This window comes from Gossypium hirsutum, chromosome A03 (assembly GCF_007990345.1).
Source record: "Gossypium hirsutum isolate 1008001.06 chromosome A03, Gossypium_hirsutum_v2.1, whole genome shotgun sequence".
NCBI lineage: Eukaryota > Viridiplantae > Streptophyta > Magnoliopsida > Malvales > Malvaceae > Gossypium > Gossypium hirsutum.
Window position 1 is genome coordinate 106,724,154 of NC_053426.1, and position 18,520 is coordinate 106,742,673.

Consider the following 18,520-nt stretch of genomic DNA (forward strand, 5'->3'; position numbering starts at 1 on the left):
ATGAATAAAAACATGTTAAAAGAGAGATTTTGAGATGAAAAAGGATAAAGATTAAAGGTAGAAATTTTTTTATGGTGGGAAACTGGGAATGGATGAAGGAAATCAGTTATTTTTGGTATGAAAATCTAAAGTATTCATAATAATCTAGAAATTTTTAAAAATTAGCAATTCATAATGTTCATAATGGACAATTAGCCAAACTTGTAATTGCATGGTTAATTTAATTTGTATATAGGAAGGGTGGAAATATTTGAAGAATTTCGCCTTGACTTTCACCTTCTTCGCAACACTTATAATTATAGTTTTATTAATGCTTTCTTTCATTAAAATTATTTTATTTTTATATTTGTGATTTTCTTTCATTAATAATAATAATAATAATATATTTTTTAAATTATGATAGATGAAACAAGAATGGAACCCTTTTTCTTGCTACAACAAAAATTGAACATATTAATCTATTAGTATCAACATTCAACTATAAATGAATGGGTAGCAAAACATTAATTACCTGCCTGCTTAGACCATTTTCAAGAAATAAAAATAAATCAACGCAAACTCATAATAACACTCCATGCCTATTTGCATTCACCATAGCTAACCCTATTTTCTATTTTGCTTTTATTTATCATCATCTTTTTTTTTTTAATAAACGCAGGTGAAAATTGAAGCAGGTGCATCAATATTATTATTTTTTAGCATAATATACAATATACCTGGAAAGCTAGCGAATAATATATAATCTAGTTTATGTCAACCTATTCTTTTGCAACATATTTACTTCCAAATGCTTAACAAACTTGACAATAAATTGAATGACCTAGTAATTTTATAATATTTCATATCCAATCCGATCATCATGTTTGAGTTACAAGATATCACATTCGTTGCCAAAGTAAATACAGTTAATTCACAATTCAATTTATAACTTAAAACATCCCAGTATAAGTTAAACAGGCATATAAAACATTTTGTGTTTATTTTCAAATCTTATATGAGCTTACGGAAGCTTTATTGCTAACTTGAGTTCGAATTAAGACCAAATTGTAACGTTTGCAAAATCTTGGGTTGACGTTGCGACGTGACTCTTTGTTTGGTGCTCGTTATGACCTCGAGCAACGACATCACCGCTTAAATTTTTGCTTTGTTTTTCATCACGACGTGACTTACTGTTTTCAAAAATGACAATTTTTAAACTAGTTTAAGAGATCCGTATAATCTCATTTACAACTAAACAATACTAATACAACAGCATATGAGGCAAAGCATACCAAAACAAACTTCGAAATGACATTAAGCAATTAAGTTCCAAGTTGACCAATTTTTATACAAACTCGATTTAAACCCTAGGTACATGTCATTTACAATCGAAAGGGTATTTTACAAACTTTGTTGAGTCATAAATGATCGTCTGGATGTTGACTTCAAGGAATACTTGAACCTGTGCACAGAGAAAATAAACCGTACACTAAGCAATAGGGCTCAATGGTACCTTTATGATTCTAGAAATTATAATTTAATATAAAAGCATAGGAATATGTATGTGAACTCAAATTGTAACTTATATAAGTTCATATATATATTCAAGTATGTATATCCCATTAGGTAAGCCAATTTACTTAACATTTCAACATTGTCATAAAAACTATAATTTTTCTATTTACCTTTCAATCACATAACGAGGGCATTAATTCAATCAATCTATTATGATTTTATCTATTGTCATAGACCTTATACTTACAGATCAATCCATTTCACATTATAATCCATATACGACATAATCGTTTTGTACCACATTTGTATACATATACCTATTCGATAATATACCATATTTGTAACATGTACTGAATCATATACGCTCATCAATCATATGCATAAATACTTAATTTCATATTATCTCATTTCAATCATATTCGAGCTTATTAGCTCATTTACTCAATCGACCCTTAGGGCTCGTTTTCGACTCATATTGCATGATCTTTTATATGCTATCACATATCACATTTCATAAATATGCAATTACACCAAATCAATTCACATTTCATATCAAATCTACCCTATAGCCAAATCTCATTTGTATAATCTTATTAATCTGACTTGGATTTTCAAGACAGATACTTAGATTAGTCAATCTGTATCTCAAATTGGCATTGTAGTGCATCATCGGATAAACTGAAAGAAATATACTGACACACATAATGCATAATCGAATAAACCGAAGAATGTATACTGACACACATAGTGCACCATCAGATATACTGAAGCAATTATATTGGCATGCATATGCATCATCGGATAAATCAAGGAAGTTATACTAACACATATAGTATATTACCGGAAAAACCGAAGTATAGACCTGTACAGTTAATAAAGTAACCAATTTCCAATTTCATCACATAGTTCAATTCACATCCCGTCATTCTCAATTCAACATCAATATATCATATACTATAACATAATTCAATTCAATTTCATATCAATTTCCTATATCATTTAAGTCATACAACTTTCTATTCTATTCAATTTAGTCTCTGTCTCGATATTTAATTTCAGTCATAGTAATTCAACTTAATAACCAGTAATAACTCATCTAAATATTATATAATGAAAAATGTTATGAATATGCAGTAACTAGATTGGTCTCGGGTCATAGAAATACAAACCGAAATCTTGCGTCACTCGTTGTTGGCTCTTGCATTTCCTTTCTCTCTCGACGGTCCTGCATCATCTTTAGCTATGAATAATAGTTCAGGAATAATACAATATCAAATTCCAGCCAAATCAGAATTAAATACTAAATCTCACACATTTACAAATTATTCAATTTAGTCCCTAAAATCGAAACAAGCATAACTTTTGATTTAGAGCCTCAAATTTAAATTTGATTTCACCAAAACTCATCAGGGACTCTCTTTTTTCTATCCCTACCAACAATTCTTGATAGTTTTTCATTTTATTCAATTTGGTTCATAATATATGAATTAATAATTAAATTTACAATTTAATCCTTTTCACATATTAAGCTTAATTTCTAACAATTTGACACTTAAATCATTCAATTCTCAATAATGCCAACTTTCAAAAACTTTAAAACAGTTTTATAAATTAGTACATGGGCTAGCTAAATTAAATTCTCATTACCTCAAAAACATAAAAATTATAAGAAGAAGACTTAATTGAATTCACCTATGGAGGGCCGAATATCAAAAGCTTCAAGGATTTTCTTTCTTTCAAACCTTCAGCCAAGCGAAGAAGATGAAGAAAAAATATCAACTTTTTTCTTTATTTTGTATTATATAGTATAATTAAAGATTAATTAATTTAAGCTTAATTAATTAACCATTAATCAATGATAGTCGGAATGTCATTATATGCCACTATCTCATATTATAAATTGGTTTAATTACCATTTGGTACTTTTGACTAATTGTAATTTAAGTCCTTAAATCTTTAGTCAATTTAAAACTTATAGCAATAAGTTTTTTACAATTTAATTATTGTACTTTAATTAAGTAATTAATAGATAAAAATGAAGGATCAAACTTCAATATTATTTTATACTAACTCCGTAAATATTTTAATCTAATATTTATGAGCCCGATTTATAAAAATGAGATCTCAAAATCACATTTTTCGATACCACTAATTTTTGAGTAGTTACAAATTTTAATTGAAAAAATTAAGGAAATCACCAATTAGTCATAATATATAGAAAAATTATTGTGATATTTTATGTGCATTTAATAAATAAACCTAGAACCGGTAAAACAAACATAATCCAAATCTAATTTGCAAACAACGTAAAGACTAGAAATTTATTGAAATTATAGCAATGGACTGTCCTTAGATATTGACAATTGAAAGGCAGGAAACCAAAATATTTGAGATTATTGAGCGAGAAGGATTTGGACAAGCCATTTTATTGAATATAACAAATAGAGACTTTTCAAGGAGTCCATCTTTCGAGAAAGAAAAAGAGGAAAAAGGAACAGTAAACTCTCTCTCTTTCCTTGTCCCTCGTATCATTGCACTTCTCTTTTAACGATGTAATAGCATATATAGATGCTGCAGTGGTCTCTCTTCAAAGCCACTAAAGTTTGACCTTTAAACACTATAATAACATCAACCGATTAATGGAGTTGGATCTTGAAAACCCTTTATCAAACTTGAACGACTTGTTCCCTACTGCTTCTACCCCTTCCCTCTTCCTGCTTGAATCTCATCATATGCCCACACTCTATTACATCAACACTCTCAAAGCTACACATCTTGATATTTCTGTCAGACGAGAAGCCATCTCTTCAATCTCACAGGTATGTAACTAAATATCCAACAACCTACTTAAACTTCCGGGAACAAGAGTTAGCTGTCTTTATGTTAATTTCACTCATGCTGGATTTGTTTTTTTGTTACAGCTTTCTTGCAAATTCGGCCCCTTTTTACCGTATCTTGCTATCACTTATCTTGACCGGTTCTTATCAAGCCAAGGAGTAGCGGTAAAAAATGTAATCCTTAGCCCACGTTTATTAACTTCATAAAGCTGCGAAACTAACAAATCTATGACCGAACCTTGATGCTGCAGCAACCTAATACATGGGTTCTGAGGCTTGTTGCAATCTCTTGCGTCTCTTTAGCTGCCAAGATGATGAAAACAGACTTCTCTCTCGCCGACTTTCAGGTATATTCGTATATATGGACCGACGTAGATGACTGAAAAAACATTGTAGAATAAGTCTAAACCATTTTCTGTGTTATATAGGGCGATCGAGGTTTCATGTTTGATGCACAAACAGTAGAGCGAATGGAATATCTAATCCTGGGAGCATTAAAATGGCGAATGCGTTCAATTACTCCATTCTCTTTCGTCTCCTTTTTCATTTCATTGTTCAAAGTCAAAGACCCTCCATTAAAGCAAGCTCTCAAAGCTCGAGCTGTTGAAATCATCTTCAAAGCTCAACTTGGTATGTCCATAGTTCACTGAAGTTTTGCCAAAAATACTTCTATCACCACATTAATTTCCTTCTCTCAATATTTTGGGTGTCACTAACAGATACAAAGCTTTTAGAGTTCAAGCCATCAACAATTGCAGCATCGGCAGTCCTCTCAGCTTCCCATCAAATCTTTGATGGGAAGCAATTTCCCAGCTTTAAGAAAGCAATTTTCAGCTGTTCATATGTAAATAAGGTAATCTAATGTTCTTGCTCTTTCTCTCCAGCTATTAACGTTTACCACGCATTAAAAGCCAACCAACAAACTTATTATTCTAACTTTCTTTTTAGTATTAATGCAGTGCAATAGCCAATAAGCTTTAAACATGTATTTATGAGATTAACCAATGTGTTTGCAGGAAAACCTGGTAAAATGCACCAATTGGGTGGAAGAGATAGCGATGGAGGGCAGTGAATCAATATGGGATTACCAGCATATTTACCAGCATATATATTTCCAGTTCAGCGAGTGAAATTACCACCGTTACTCCCAGAACAAAGGGAGACATGAAGAGAAGAAAAATTAATGATTACGGAACCATTATCAAAACTGTTGATTGCCCTGTATCAAAAAGGGTTCTAATCCATGGACCATTTTAGGAGTGACCATACCAAACCTACCACTCCTTCAAATAACTAATGAATTTGATGTTTCGTTCATGGCTACGTGTCTTGCTATCGCCAATCCAATCTCTTTGTTTGCTAGAATTGGAAGGAGGCAAACCCAATATCAAGTTTTGCTTCTTTTTTGGTTCTTTTTCTGTTACTCGTCTTTTCGGCTTTTAGGCTCCAAAGTCCAAACAAAGACAAATTAAACATGACTTTGTCTTTTGGTGTTTCAGTGGTTGTCTCTTCTTAGTTTATGGCAGAACAATAATAGTGACAGCACTTACACAACAATATTAATATTGTATTTTTAGCAGATTAATTTGTTCTAATGAATAAAGTTCCAACTTTGAATGATTTAGAATGAATGTTCTTCTAAAACTTTCTTACCGTACTATCAAAGTATTTGATGTTTCATGTTCTTAGCGAAAAGTTATGTCCTATACTGTTGGGGATTAAAGTATGGTTTTGGAGAGGTTGAAGGCTTAGAAACTCAAAGCCAGTAGAAATCAACACCCATTTTCATTGAAAATGAACTTGTATTAATTAGGATTGAAAGTTATTGGGTGCAAACACATTATTTAATTTACAAGTAAATCGACATTCATTTAGACCTTCTGTATTTTATATACTTTTCCAAATATGCAAAAAGTTCCATGAAAAATTCAACTCCCATAAATAACACAACATAGCTGTCAAAATCTCTATGGTAAAATATATGATTTGGGTGGAGACATAGAATCCAGAGATAAGGCTGAAGCCGCTGTCGATCTGCGTTTGATGACAGAGTTACGTTGCTATCTGCAGCAGTCTTGGAATTGAATGTTAGCTCAAAAGTTCAAAGGTATCATCAACCTCATTTTATATCCTTTCGATTTTATCTTGTAATAAAGTCGGACATGCTCTTTCTCGTGTTCCATTTTCGTTTTATCTCCAACACTTTTTCATTTCGTCTTTGTTCTTTCATTCCAAGATGAAATCGAGATAAAAGAAAACTGATTTTCTTTTTCATGAGAAAAAAAGTAAGAATTTTTAAACATCACTATTTAAATGTCATACTAACATGTGTTAAGTATAGTGATAGTTTAATTTAATTGTGAGAGTACTTAATTTTAAATAAGACCAAATCTACGCTCAACCCCACATCCTTTTGTATTGACAATTAAATTAAGATTCAATCAATATTATTTTAATTTCAATGAATATAAACTGAAGAGGAAAAATAGTAATTACATCTCGCTTACCCAGGGAGACCATAACTCTAATACTATTGATTACTCAACATGTTAAGCTCTCTAAACCCAAAACATGGAGAAATACATGGATTTTGGGGTCTTAGAGATGGTATGAAGATAATAAATAATGATTTTATTTATTTAAGAATTATAAGATTCAAAGATATAATGGACATTTTAGCAATTTTTACAAATCAAAAGAATGGTTTTCTATTTTTCTTTGTTTTGCAAAGATAAATCAATGGGAGGTCTGTGTTGTGTCTTTGTCAAATGTCCCATTGCTTATATGAATTAATAGTCAAAAAGTAGTCTGTCTCCTGTTTATATATTAAACTTTTATATTGCATGTGTATTCATTTTATAATAAATTAATAATTTATATAAGCAGAATGTAGTTATGTGACACACAATTTATTTAAATTTTCTTATTCCTATATAAAGTTAAGAAATGTGTACGAAAAAGATTCTCGGAATGTGTTGTTGGAATCAAAGGGTGGCGGCTAGTCCTATGTTAGTGTGTGTGATATTTGAAGAACCTGCAAATTTCCACATACTCAACAGTCGGCGGACTGAGAACAGTCACATGGAAGCCGCTAGAGAGAGAGAGAGAGAGAGAAAGGCAAATCCTAAAGCCCCGGTACTATATTGAATGTTATCATGAAAATTATGTTCGTCATGACTTGATAAATGAAAATCTGCTGACACAGCTAGCTCTATGTGTGCTCGTTGGTTTTTTTATTAAACTAACTCAAAAAAATTATTTTAATAATTAATTTATTTTTTTAATTAAATATAAAAATAATTCGTTTTTTTACAGTAAAAAATGGTGGAGCCATATGATATGGCGTCATCACAGTGCCACGTCAATAAGGGGTGTTAAAAAATTATTTTTTAGTGGAGCTATGTTGAATGGCGCCACCAATATAAAATACTAGAAAAATACTTAGGGCACGTTTGGTTCGCTGTATTGGATTAGAGGTGTATTGGATTAGAGGTGTAATGAAATAGAGGTGTAATAGCAAATCAACTGTTTGGTTGAATGTAATGGAATAGAGGCGTAATAGTAATCTTGTGTTTGGTTGAATGGAATAGAGGTGTAATAGCATAATGGAAAAAACTAAAATGACTAGAATACCCTTAGCATAAATTTGTTTAGGTAAATAATTATTGTTATTGTTATTAAATTTTAATAAGATTATTAATATCAATAATAAATAATTTAATCATATTTTAACATAATTATTATTAAATATATTATAATTAAAATATATAATTTTATAAAATTCTTAATAATCAATATTCTTATATGAATTTATATACTCATTTCCTTTTATATATTAATATACCACATTAACCGGTTTATATTTATATCAATGGCAAAAAAAATTTGGGAGAAGATTTTTGAGGTTGCTTTTGTTTGCAAATAACATCATTCATTCTGTGGGGAAAAAATTATGAATGAGTCTGCTTATTAATTACCTTTTTTATTTTGTACTGAAGTAGTTGCCACTGGTTCAAAAGTCGATATATATGTAATATTATTAAAATAATATTTTTTATTTTAATTATTTAAAAATATTTTTAATTAATGCGGTGTATATGAATATACACATTTAATTAGTTTTATTTTTAATAAAATTTTTCTAATTTATTCATTCAATTTTAATCACCTTACAATTTATTCATTGTATTATATCTACAGATCCAATTTTAATATATTGAATATTTGTTTTTTAATCAAGTTCTTTAGTTGATTATATCTAATGTTCCAATTTTAAAAAATTCGAATATGTATGTGCATGCACATTTATACCAGAATACATATTGAAAGAGAGAATGCGTGAAGGGCAAATGGCTTGATACATAATAGAAGGTCAAACCAGAAGATAATTAAAATTGATTACACATCATACTCAATCAAGTGCTTTTAAGAAAAAAATTGATTTATAACACACATGGACATGCATAAATAAATAAGCAAGGAAAGAAAAGGGAATTACTTTCTATCACTCAAAAGGTCAAAGAGTTTTCCATCATATATCTCAAAATAGCTAAGCCACAATTTAAATCTCTGACTGTGATAAACTGGCTGATGCAAGAATCTAATAAGGTCTTGTGCCAGCTCTAAGAGGTAATGGCTGCATTGTGAACGTCTTACCACTACCTGAAATAAAAAATATATTCCGTGAACTGGAAATTAGCAACAATACCACAGAACCATGAACTGCAAAAACAAGGAGATGTGAAACAAAAGACTATAAACCAAGGAAAATAAGAAAATGACTATCATGTCTTAGGCTAATGTGATTTCTTTAGTTTACAACAGAGCTTTCTTCTCTTTTACAGAAACTAGTTCTTTTAGCACTAATTCTCTCATCAGTCTCGAAATTCTGAAACCCAATCATATGCATCAATTTTCTACTAATAATTCTAAATCTTCCAAATAGTTTCCTCCATTCTGTTTAAAATATCATGTACATCAATTTACAAAAAACTATGGTTCCAACTAGAATCTAATTTCTTCATGACTCTTTGAATTTGGGGTCTGGCAATGTTTCTAAACCAAAGCAACCATTCCTGGTAAGGCATAAGGGCGCAAGAGTAAATGTAAATTGATGGAATATAAAATAAGATTGACGCTAAAAGGAAGTTTACACATTTAACAGCCAAAACTAATTCACTATGAAGTTCTGAGGATTTACAATGATTCAAAAACTACCACTTTAATATTCACGAAAAAGCTATATTTAGAAGAAACTGAAAGGAATAGATGGCTATACACCATCCAAGATGCATGTAAGCTTTGAGATTCAAAAATATTTCCTTCTAACATTATTAGTGCTTCAAGCATACAAAAGCAGAAAATAACATATATAGCACACATGACATTCAGGAAGAAAAGTCTGAAACTGTGCGTACCTGTTTGCCCATATGCAAAACAAGTGGCTTTTGTTCGCTGAAAAATTATGGGAATAATTGGCTTAACAGTAACACGATAAACCTGTTGAAGCGAACAAGAGGGGGAAAAATCAATCTTTGGCTCTAGCAAAACACTAAACAAATTGGTCATAATCTACTCAATGTTATTCAGGAACTATGTTTAGATGGCAACAAGGCATTAATTTTTAACCAAGCATTACCTCATCATTAGTAACATGCTCATCCAGAACAGCATCAAAACAGAATTCATGCTTCTCTACGTATGCTGTCAAGTCCACCTTTCATATAACAACCAAAGCAGATATAAGCATGAGAAGAGATGACATATCAAACAAGCACCAATAATTCTAAAAAATTCATCTCAACAACACATAGTAACCTCACATTAACTTTTGTGAATAAGGGACAAACCTTTAGCTTGGGTTCATGGACCGTTAAAACATTCTCATTTACAGTTACTATATCATCCTCCTTCTGAGAAATTTCTTTCTTGTTTAATGGTCTTTTACGTACCTTGTACCATGTGCAAGAAAAAAATTAAGCTTCATAGGAAACTTGAAAATTAAGCCATAGAAGACTGTGCTACGAGCACGCATCAATTGTTCCAGCCCAGATAATATAAAACACAGTGACAGAACATACCATAACTTTAATCTTAGCAACATTATTTTCCCTTGTACTGATCTCTTTTTCATTGGCAATGAATGACGAAGCAGAGGCATCTGCACTACTTTGCTCTTTTGCAATTAAAAGTACATTAACCTAAATCAAATTGCATATAATCATAGAAACAATAGAAACATAAACAAATAAAATACATGTGGTAAATTAAAAGCGGAACAACAGTACCTGCATGAGTAGATTAGGAAGGAGGCGTTGGTCAATGCCTGTAGAAGTCAAGGGAAAAGCCAGATGCTGCAATCCAGTAGATTGCAACCACCGTGCCATAACAGCATCACCAGCATCTCCGCCGGCGGGACCAGCATTGTTGAAGGACCCGCCGCCTCCAGCGTGATTGTAAAACGCCGTCGCAGCAGCTTTGCTTTGCTGCATCTGGCCACCCGTGTGGCGCTGCGATCGCCTTTGCGGAGCCAATTTTTTAAAGTTTGTTTATCAACGCTACCATAAGAAAAGAGATCAAATTTCAGAAATAATAATAACAACAACAGCAATACAAAGAAAATAATAATATAACTAAAAAATTACTTACGAGGTGGAGAAAATCCAAAAATTCGAAGAAGATGTAAATGTATTTCTTCGAAAATGCAATTTCCAATAATTCGTGCAAATTTCTTAAACCTATCCAAGAAAAAAAATTACTCAAATTCACGCATTAAAATTATATAAAAAATAGTAGAAAAAAAATAAAATTACCAGATAATGTTGAAAAAAAAAGACAAAAGGAAGACGGCGATTGAAGATCTACGAACAGATCTGAGAGAGAAATCAAATTATAAAGCAGAAAATAGTGTTTGATTTTATTTAATTTATTTTCTTTTTCTCTCAAGAAATTAAAAAAAATCGATGAGAACTGAAATCAAATAGAGGGAAAAATTAAGATTATTTGTATATAAATACCAGTGCCATGCCATGCCCACCACACGTGAAAAAAAACCTATATAAAAAAGAGAGGTAAAAAAGAGAAGGAGAAGAGGCGATGAGAGTGGAGAAGAAAGCTAGAAGGAAGAAACAGAAGACGTGGATTTTGGGTAAAACAGAAGCAGGAATGGGGAGGGTAAAACAGGGACCAAAACTGAAGGAGCGCCTAAACTGAGCTCAAAGAAGGGATTAGAAATCGGTGAATTTCACCGATTAGATCAGTAATGGTTTAGCCCCGTAATAGCAATACATTGAACCAAACAACGGATTAGAGGCGTAATAAGTGGAGCCCACCGATTGGGGGGTATTGGCTATGCCAATACACCCAACCAAACATAGTGTTAAAGTTTTGGAAAAAATGAGAGACTTAAAAAAAAATTATCATTTTCAGGTGGAGCCATTCTAAATGGCGCCACCACTTTTCTGCCTTCTGACACCTTTTTATTTTCTTTTTCTTTTATTTTCATATTTCTTTTGTTTTTTTTCTTTTATTTACATATTTCTTTTTTTTTTTTACTTTTTTATTTTGTTCCTTTTTTATTTTGTTCCTTAATAAATTTTATCTTTTTATTTTTTTTACTTTTTTGATTTTTTTTCTTATTTCATTTTGTTTATTTTGTTTTATTTTTTATTATTAACTTTAAAATGATATAATATAATTTTTTTTTTAATTATGATCTAATATAATATATATTTTTAATTATGATTGGTTTATCTTTTTTGTATTAAATGAGAATTATAAGGCCATGATTGCTTTTTTACCTTTTAAAGATAGGTATTAATTGTGATGAATATTTCATCCAATTTTTCTGAAAATCCAATATTATAATTAACAAATATTAGTAAAATATATTGCATTTAAAAAAATTATTTTATTCATTTATTTAATTTTTCATTTTTCTTAACTTTTAAATCTATTTTTTACTCAAAATTGATGAATTTTTTCAATACATAAATAGCTATGTGGATGATATCTTAATATTTAATTAATTTTAAATTTTTAAAAAAATTTAAAATAATTAAGAATATATAAAAAAAATTAAATTTTAAAAATGAATTAAATGTTGACATATCATTATATGACAATCAAATGTGAGATATGTCAACAAAATTAATTTTTTTGAGGTGGTTTTAATAAAAAAATAAAAAATTGATTAAAATATTTTTTCTATAAAATTAGACTGCAAAAACGACAAAATGTGAATAAAAAAATCATTATAAACATAAAATTCGATTAAAATGGAATGATAAAATTTATTGAAGGATCATTATAAATGGTTAAGGTTTTGGGGTGGGGGCGGAGGGCGGGAATATTAAAAGTAAAATAAAAATAAATTTTATTTATTTATTTTAAAATTATAATAGAAAACTATTAAATTTATTTTTATATTTAATAGTTATAGTAGATAATATTTTCTTTTGACATGGGTGTTAAAATCCAATCATAATTAAAAAAATATATTATATTATATCATATTAAATAAAAATAAAATGATATTAGACACCACATAATTATATTATATCATAATTAAAAATATATATATTATATTATATCATTTTAAAGTTAATAATAAAAATAAAACAAAATAAACAAAATGAAATAAGAAAAAAATCAAAAAAGTAAAAAAAATAAAAAGATAAAATTTATTAAGGAACAAAATAAAAAAGTAAAATAAAAGAAATATGAAAATAAAAGAAAAAAAACAAAAGAAATATGAAAATAAAAGAAAAAGAAAACAAAAAGGTGTCAGCATAAAAGTGGTGGCGCCATTTAGAATGGCTCCACCCGAAAATGGTAAATTTTTTTTTAAGTCCCCCATTTTTTCAAAACTTTAAGTATTTCCCTGGTATTTTATAATGGTGGCGCCATTCAACATGGCTCCATCAAAAAATAATTTTTTAACACCCCTTGCGGACGTGGCACTGTGGTGGCGCCATATCATATGGCTCCACCACTTTTTACTGTAGAAAATGGGCTATTTTTGTATTTAATTAAAAAGGTGGGTTATTTTGATAATTAATTTATTTTTTTGGGTTAGTTTAATAAAAAAAAGCCGTGCTCGTCACACATGATTTATTTATTTTAGGTTTTTAAAATTATTTTAGTTATGTAATAATTTAAAAAGTGGAAGCTCCAATTTAAAATGTGCTAAATTAGTTTAATATGCTGTTTTTGTTTTTTAATTGATATATTTTACTTTTTTTTAATTTAAGAAAATAAATTGATTTTAGTAAGAGTGTGAAAGCGTATCCAAACTGAATGCATATATAATTTTTTCTCCTCAACCTTTTTTTTTTAGGTTTAGAGTTAAGTTTAGGATTTTTTTTTCTAAATTAAGAATTAGGGTTTAGTATTTAGGATTTTAGAAGTGAAATCGTGAAAGTTTATAGGTAGATTTGAGGGGCCAGGGATGCGAGAACGCATCTCAGAACACATACATTTCATATGTCATGCCAAGATAAGACCATTATCTTAGAAACCCATCCTAAGTGGAGGTCACAGGTATTGGGGTGATAGTACTTGATACAGTCGAAGGTCAATGTCTAAATGGAGGTCACAATCGGCATCCATGATGCGATCACGAGTTCAAGTATAACTGGGAGCTAGTTGACGATCGTTATGCGATCACGAGATTAAGCTTTTTAGATACATGCAAATGATGCCTTATATATACCATACATAATATTGATGCCATAATCCTAGGAAAAAACGAAGGGCTTTCCGATGTAATCAACATAATTTTTTTCTCTATTTCCAGGCAGTCAGTATTTTTAACCTTTCATTTTTATTTGACGGCTAACCCGAAGTGGACACAAGAGGGCTCTCAAGTGAAGAGTGGATGTTCTGGAATAGTAGAGGTTAAACTCAGGTAGGCGCGACAACAGTTGTAGTTATTAATAGGTTGTTTAATAACGGCAACTGTTGCCACCCCAAAAGGAGCATCACCTTTATTGCACTAAAACAGCCATTACCCACCTGAAAGTCCTCTTACGTCCACGGCAGTGCAGCCTTTGGATAAGAAACAAGGTTAAAGGTATTGGCTGTGTGGAAATGGAGAAAACAATTACGCTAATTATAGTGAGAAACCCTAAAGTTTTTTCATTTGTAATGTGTGTCGAGTCACTGCGGTGGTAAATAAAGAAGTTCGTCTAAAGACGAACTCTGATATGAAACTCTGAAGGAAAAAAGTCAATGGCCATGGCATACTCTGAAGAAAAAAAAGAATCGTTGAATGACATTTTATCTAATGGGGTTCTCTACGTGTCCCAAGGAGGTGACAAGCAAACCTCACGTTTAGGCAAGTCCATATCACAAAAACAACAGTTTTGGGATGCCTATGTAGCATCCCGTGAGCCTTTGTAGTGTACTCTAAATGAATCACCTTTATGTCGTACTCTTATTAGATTGCTTTAGAGCGTATTCTGTAATAAGGATTTTTGGCACATTCGGTATAACGTTTGTTTGCCTTTAATGTGTCCCATGAAGTCTTCCGGGACAGTAAACAAGAGATTATGTATGATTGTTTGTATGGCGTACTTTGTTTGATCTACATACTGTGAACTATCAAGAATGTCTTGTATGATTTGAGTCTAAATCTCTGTCTCTATTGTAAGATATGATGAAATTCTTTTAGTTCTGTAAAAAGAACAACAACGTTTTACAAGTCCTATTTAATTCCTAAATGACAGCGTTTCCTACTCACATGTAACATGACCCGAAATGGATTTTCTCCTTTTTAGTTCTTTAGTTTTTCATTTTTCAAATTCCTCTCTTTAAAGGGAGAGCAAAATCTGATTTGATTCGAATAATTCGATAAAAATTTAAATTTTGAATTAAATAGTTCGAGTTAATCGAGTTATACAGATCAAATCGAATAAAAAATTAAATTTTTCGGTTTAACTCGAATATGAATTACACAATTCAAGTTATCCAACAATCCAAATAAGAAAAGTTAAAATTACGTCGTTTTGATAAATGTTTACTTTTTCTAAAGTTAAAAGACAAAACTATTAAGTTAAAAGGTAAACCCATTATATTATTTATGTAGTTAAATAATCTTGTATTTCGTCTACTAGTTAAATAATTGGTTCATGTAGACGCAACATTGAACATAAATAATAGGATTCGCTAACTCGACTCAAAAATTTTTGACTCGATTCGATTCAATTCGAAAAAATTTTAAATTGAGTTTGGTTGCTAAAATAGGATTCATCAACTTGACTAACTTAGAATTTTTTTTACTCAATTCGACTTGATCAGATACTCACCCCTACTCTCATTTATTATATTCGATGTTTTATTATTATTATTATTATTATTATTTAGTTATTGTGGGTTGCGGAGGTCTATGGGGATAGGTTTGTGTTATGGGCAGATTCGGTAATATAGTGATGAAAATGATGGTTTTTTTTTTTTTGCTAAATGGTGGTGAGTGGTGAGCCTTGGTGAGATTGATAATAACTGGTTCAATTGAGAGAAACAAAAGTGAGGGAGTTGTGTAGCTATGGAGAAGGCAGTGTTGGCAGTGGTTTATGGAGCTTAAACAAATGCTCCAATGGTGATGGCAAAAGGAGACAGTTTAAGGTGATGATGAAGTCGAGAGAGTGGAAGAGTGTTTGTGATGGAGAGGAATGATGTGTCGAGGGTTTGAGTAAAGGAGGCAAGGGGGTGGTGAAGTGAGCCGTGAATGAGGGGGAGAGTGAGTATTTGGTCAACGGCATCAAATTTATGGTCCACAGAGAACCGAGCGATTGTTGGGCCAGTAATGGCAGAGGCGACTGCTAGGACGAGAAGGAAAAGAAGTAGATGATGGGCCTTTTATTTTGGAAATTAATTATAAATGTTAGATATATTTGGAATTTTTAGTAGTTTTTAAAGAATTATTGTCAAGAAGGATTTTAAAAATATCAAAATAATATTTTAAAACTAGCTATTAATTCTTTAAAGTAATATGTCCCATATTTTTTTAAAAAAAGTTAATAGGAGAATGACTATAATTAAATAACATTAATGACTATTACTTAATTTTTAAAAGTTGAGTAACAAAATCGTGATTCTAAACAAAGTTTAGGAAGTATTGAAGTAGTTTATCCTCAATAAATTATCATAAATTTGTTCCTTATAAAAATATCTATCTTGCCATAGTATAAAAACTAGTTACATTGAACTCTCGTGTTTGACTTGATGGCTAAAAATGGTTCACCCATAAAATTCACTTGAGTTCAAATTTGCAAAGAAGCAAATAGTGGTAGACATTTATTTGGGCAGCTCTCTTTGGACATAATATATACGTATATAGTGTGATTTCCAAATTTATAAGAAAAGATTATTTTAGTTTTTATTTAATTTTTTATTTCTTTTAACATTTGAATTAATATTGTTTGTCAAATCACATGATAGATTATGTGCCTGTCATATTAGTACTTAATTAATTTTTTAAATTTTAAAAAAAATTTAAAAAATAATTTATTATTAATATAATAATTTAGGTGTACGTCAACAAAATTAACAAATATTAATTTTTTCATTTATTTTAAATCGCTTTACAAATAATATAAATTTAAACACTGAAAAAATATAACAACTCATTATTTGTTTTAAGAGAAACAGTAGGAAGTAGATTATAGGCATAGCCCAATCAGACCAATATCATTAGGTAACTGATTTGCCAATATCATCATTAAACTTGTTTAAAATTTGGGGGCTTGGAAAGAGGTAATTTCGCCTCTTTAAACTTTTCCTTACACATAAAAAGGTGAGCCTTGTGATGTTACAATTCAATTATATGTAATATTAGGAATGAAAACAAATTATAAAAAAAAATCTTTTTTACATTAAATTTATGGTCAAATCCCTACATTTATTCTTATAGATTTAGTTTATGTAGTATAATTTTATTTTTATATTTTTAAATTTTTCAGATTTCGATCTTAGTGAAATAAAATAATATTCATTAAATTATTAAGTTAAATTATATTATTTTTAAAATTTTTATGCAAAAAATATATTATCATATAATACTTGTAAAAAATTTCGTATCATTTTATTTAATGAATTTAACGGTTACCATTTAGTCATAATTGAAATTTTAAATTTTAAAAAATATATGGTTTAAAAATGATCAAATTGGAGAATATGAACTAAATTCATAACTTACACATAATACAATACTAATAGCAAAATTTGACCTAATGAATTTAATTGCTACAGTTTGATCAAGATTAAAATTTTAAAATTCGAAAATTATAGAGATTAAATTTGATCAAATGAAAAGTATAATCACTAAAATTGATCAAATTAGAGTATAAGAACTAAATTTATAATTTTTTGTATAGTATAGGGACTAATAGTGATTTTAACCTATATTTTTTAGAACTTAATTTAATACATTCTCAATTCAAATTCGAGTATCTACAATTCTTCTCTTATATGTGAACTCCTTTAAATATATAATTTAAAAAAAAAGTGGTAAGAACATTGATGGCTATCTATCTAGTTCGATATTTAGACAAATGTTTAGACACATGTTCGAACAGAACACAAGAGAATGAGAGAAATGAACATAAGAGATTTGTTAACGTAGTTCAAAAACAATCGTACTTCGTGGAGTTTCACTCAATGAATGGTTTTATTTAACAAATTTTTGGATCACCTATTGGTTTAAGCTCAATTTACCATTACATAGAAGTAATTGAAGCCCCAACAATAAACCCGATTGTTATATATCACTCACCCCAAATAACCTCACAATACAATCAATAAAACTCTACAATAAAAAGCCGAACACAATACTGCAAAATTACACAAATAACTAGCTAAAAGCAGTTAAAAGGCACACCCTATGTGCATGGCACAGTAGCTTATTTATAGGCTAAATTCGAGATTTTTTTTTCCAAACAGTCTTGATAAAGTAAAAGTCTCAATTATAATATAAAGATATCTTCTTGAATTATCTCCAATAATAATTTCAAAATAAAGCTTAAAGGATAAAGATAAACCTTATGTGATAAGGCATATCGATCTCCAACTCTTCAATAGCCAAATTCGATCACCATAAGAACTTTCTAAGATAAATCCTTCCATTATAATTAACAAATAAAATCTTCAGGTCCAAGTAAACTAGCCAACTTGATCTTCAACTAAAAAGATAA

At 29.8% G+C, this 18,520-nt stretch overlaps 2 protein-coding genes across 3 annotated transcripts; one reads left to right on the plus strand and one right to left on the minus strand.

Annotated features, from left to right (window-relative positions):
• Positions 1-3,921: 3,921 nt before the first annotated feature.
• LOC121220963 (putative cyclin-D6-1) lies at positions 3,922-5,955 on the plus strand. Of its 2 annotated transcripts, none has more exons than XM_041101061.1 (6): positions 3,922-4,313; positions 4,416-4,505; positions 4,583-4,678; positions 4,760-4,961; positions 5,051-5,184; positions 5,348-5,955. In XM_041101061.1, the coding sequence occupies exons 1-6, from the start codon at positions 4,134-4,136 to the stop codon at positions 5,459-5,461; spliced, it is 816 nt and encodes a 271-aa protein (XP_040956995.1). In that variant the 5' UTR covers positions 3,922-4,133; the 3' UTR covers positions 5,462-5,955. The 2 variants fall into 2 exon arrangements, with proteins under 2 accessions (XP_040956995.1, XP_040956998.1); XM_041101064.1 differs by having other exon boundaries at positions 4,416-4,496.
• Positions 5,956-8,672: 2,717 nt separating this feature from the next.
• LOC107955721 (kinesin-like protein KIN-13A) lies at positions 8,673-11,775 on the minus strand. The gene is made up of 9 exons (XM_041101071.1): positions 11,348-11,775; positions 11,144-11,203; positions 10,980-11,068; positions 10,619-10,888; positions 10,412-10,531; positions 10,181-10,282; positions 9,970-10,047; positions 9,749-9,830; positions 8,673-8,993 (listed from the first exon to the last, which is right to left on the minus strand). Exons 4-9 carry the CDS (start codon positions 10,820-10,822, stop codon positions 8,932-8,934), a joined length of 648 nt encoding a protein of 215 aa, XP_040957005.1. The 5' UTR covers positions 10,823-10,888; positions 10,980-11,068; positions 11,144-11,203; positions 11,348-11,775; the 3' UTR covers positions 8,673-8,931.
• Positions 11,776-18,520: the final 6,745 nt, after the last annotated feature.

What these genes read in the sequence shown, in the direction of transcription:
- LOC121220963 (XM_041101061.1), top strand. Translation starts at nt 4,134, where the DNA reads ATGGAGTTGGATCTTGAAAACCCTTTATCAAACTTGAACGACTTGTTC. An exon ending in CCATCTCTTCAATCTCACAG is followed by an intron (nt 4,314 to 4,415) that starts GTATGTAACTAA and finishes TTTTTGTTACAG; the next exon opens with CTTTCTTGCAAATTCGGCCC. An exon ending in AAGGAGTAGCGGTAAAAAAT is followed by an intron (nt 4,506 to 4,582) that starts GTAATCCTTAGC and finishes TTGATGCTGCAG; the next exon opens with CAACCTAATACATGGGTTCT.
- LOC107955721 (XM_041101071.1), bottom strand. Translation starts at nt 10,822, where the DNA reads ATGCAGCAAAGCAAAGCTGCTGCGACGGCGTTTTACAATCACGCTGGA. An exon ending in TTGCTAAGATTAAAGTTATG is followed by an intron (nt 10,283 to 10,411) that starts GTATGTTCTGTC and finishes ACATGGTACAAG; the next exon opens with GTACGTAAAAGACCATTAAA. An exon ending in TTTTGCATATGGGCAAACAG is followed by an intron (nt 8,994 to 9,748) that starts GTACGCACAGTT and finishes TTTTTATTTCAG; the next exon opens with GTAGTGGTAAGACGTTCACA.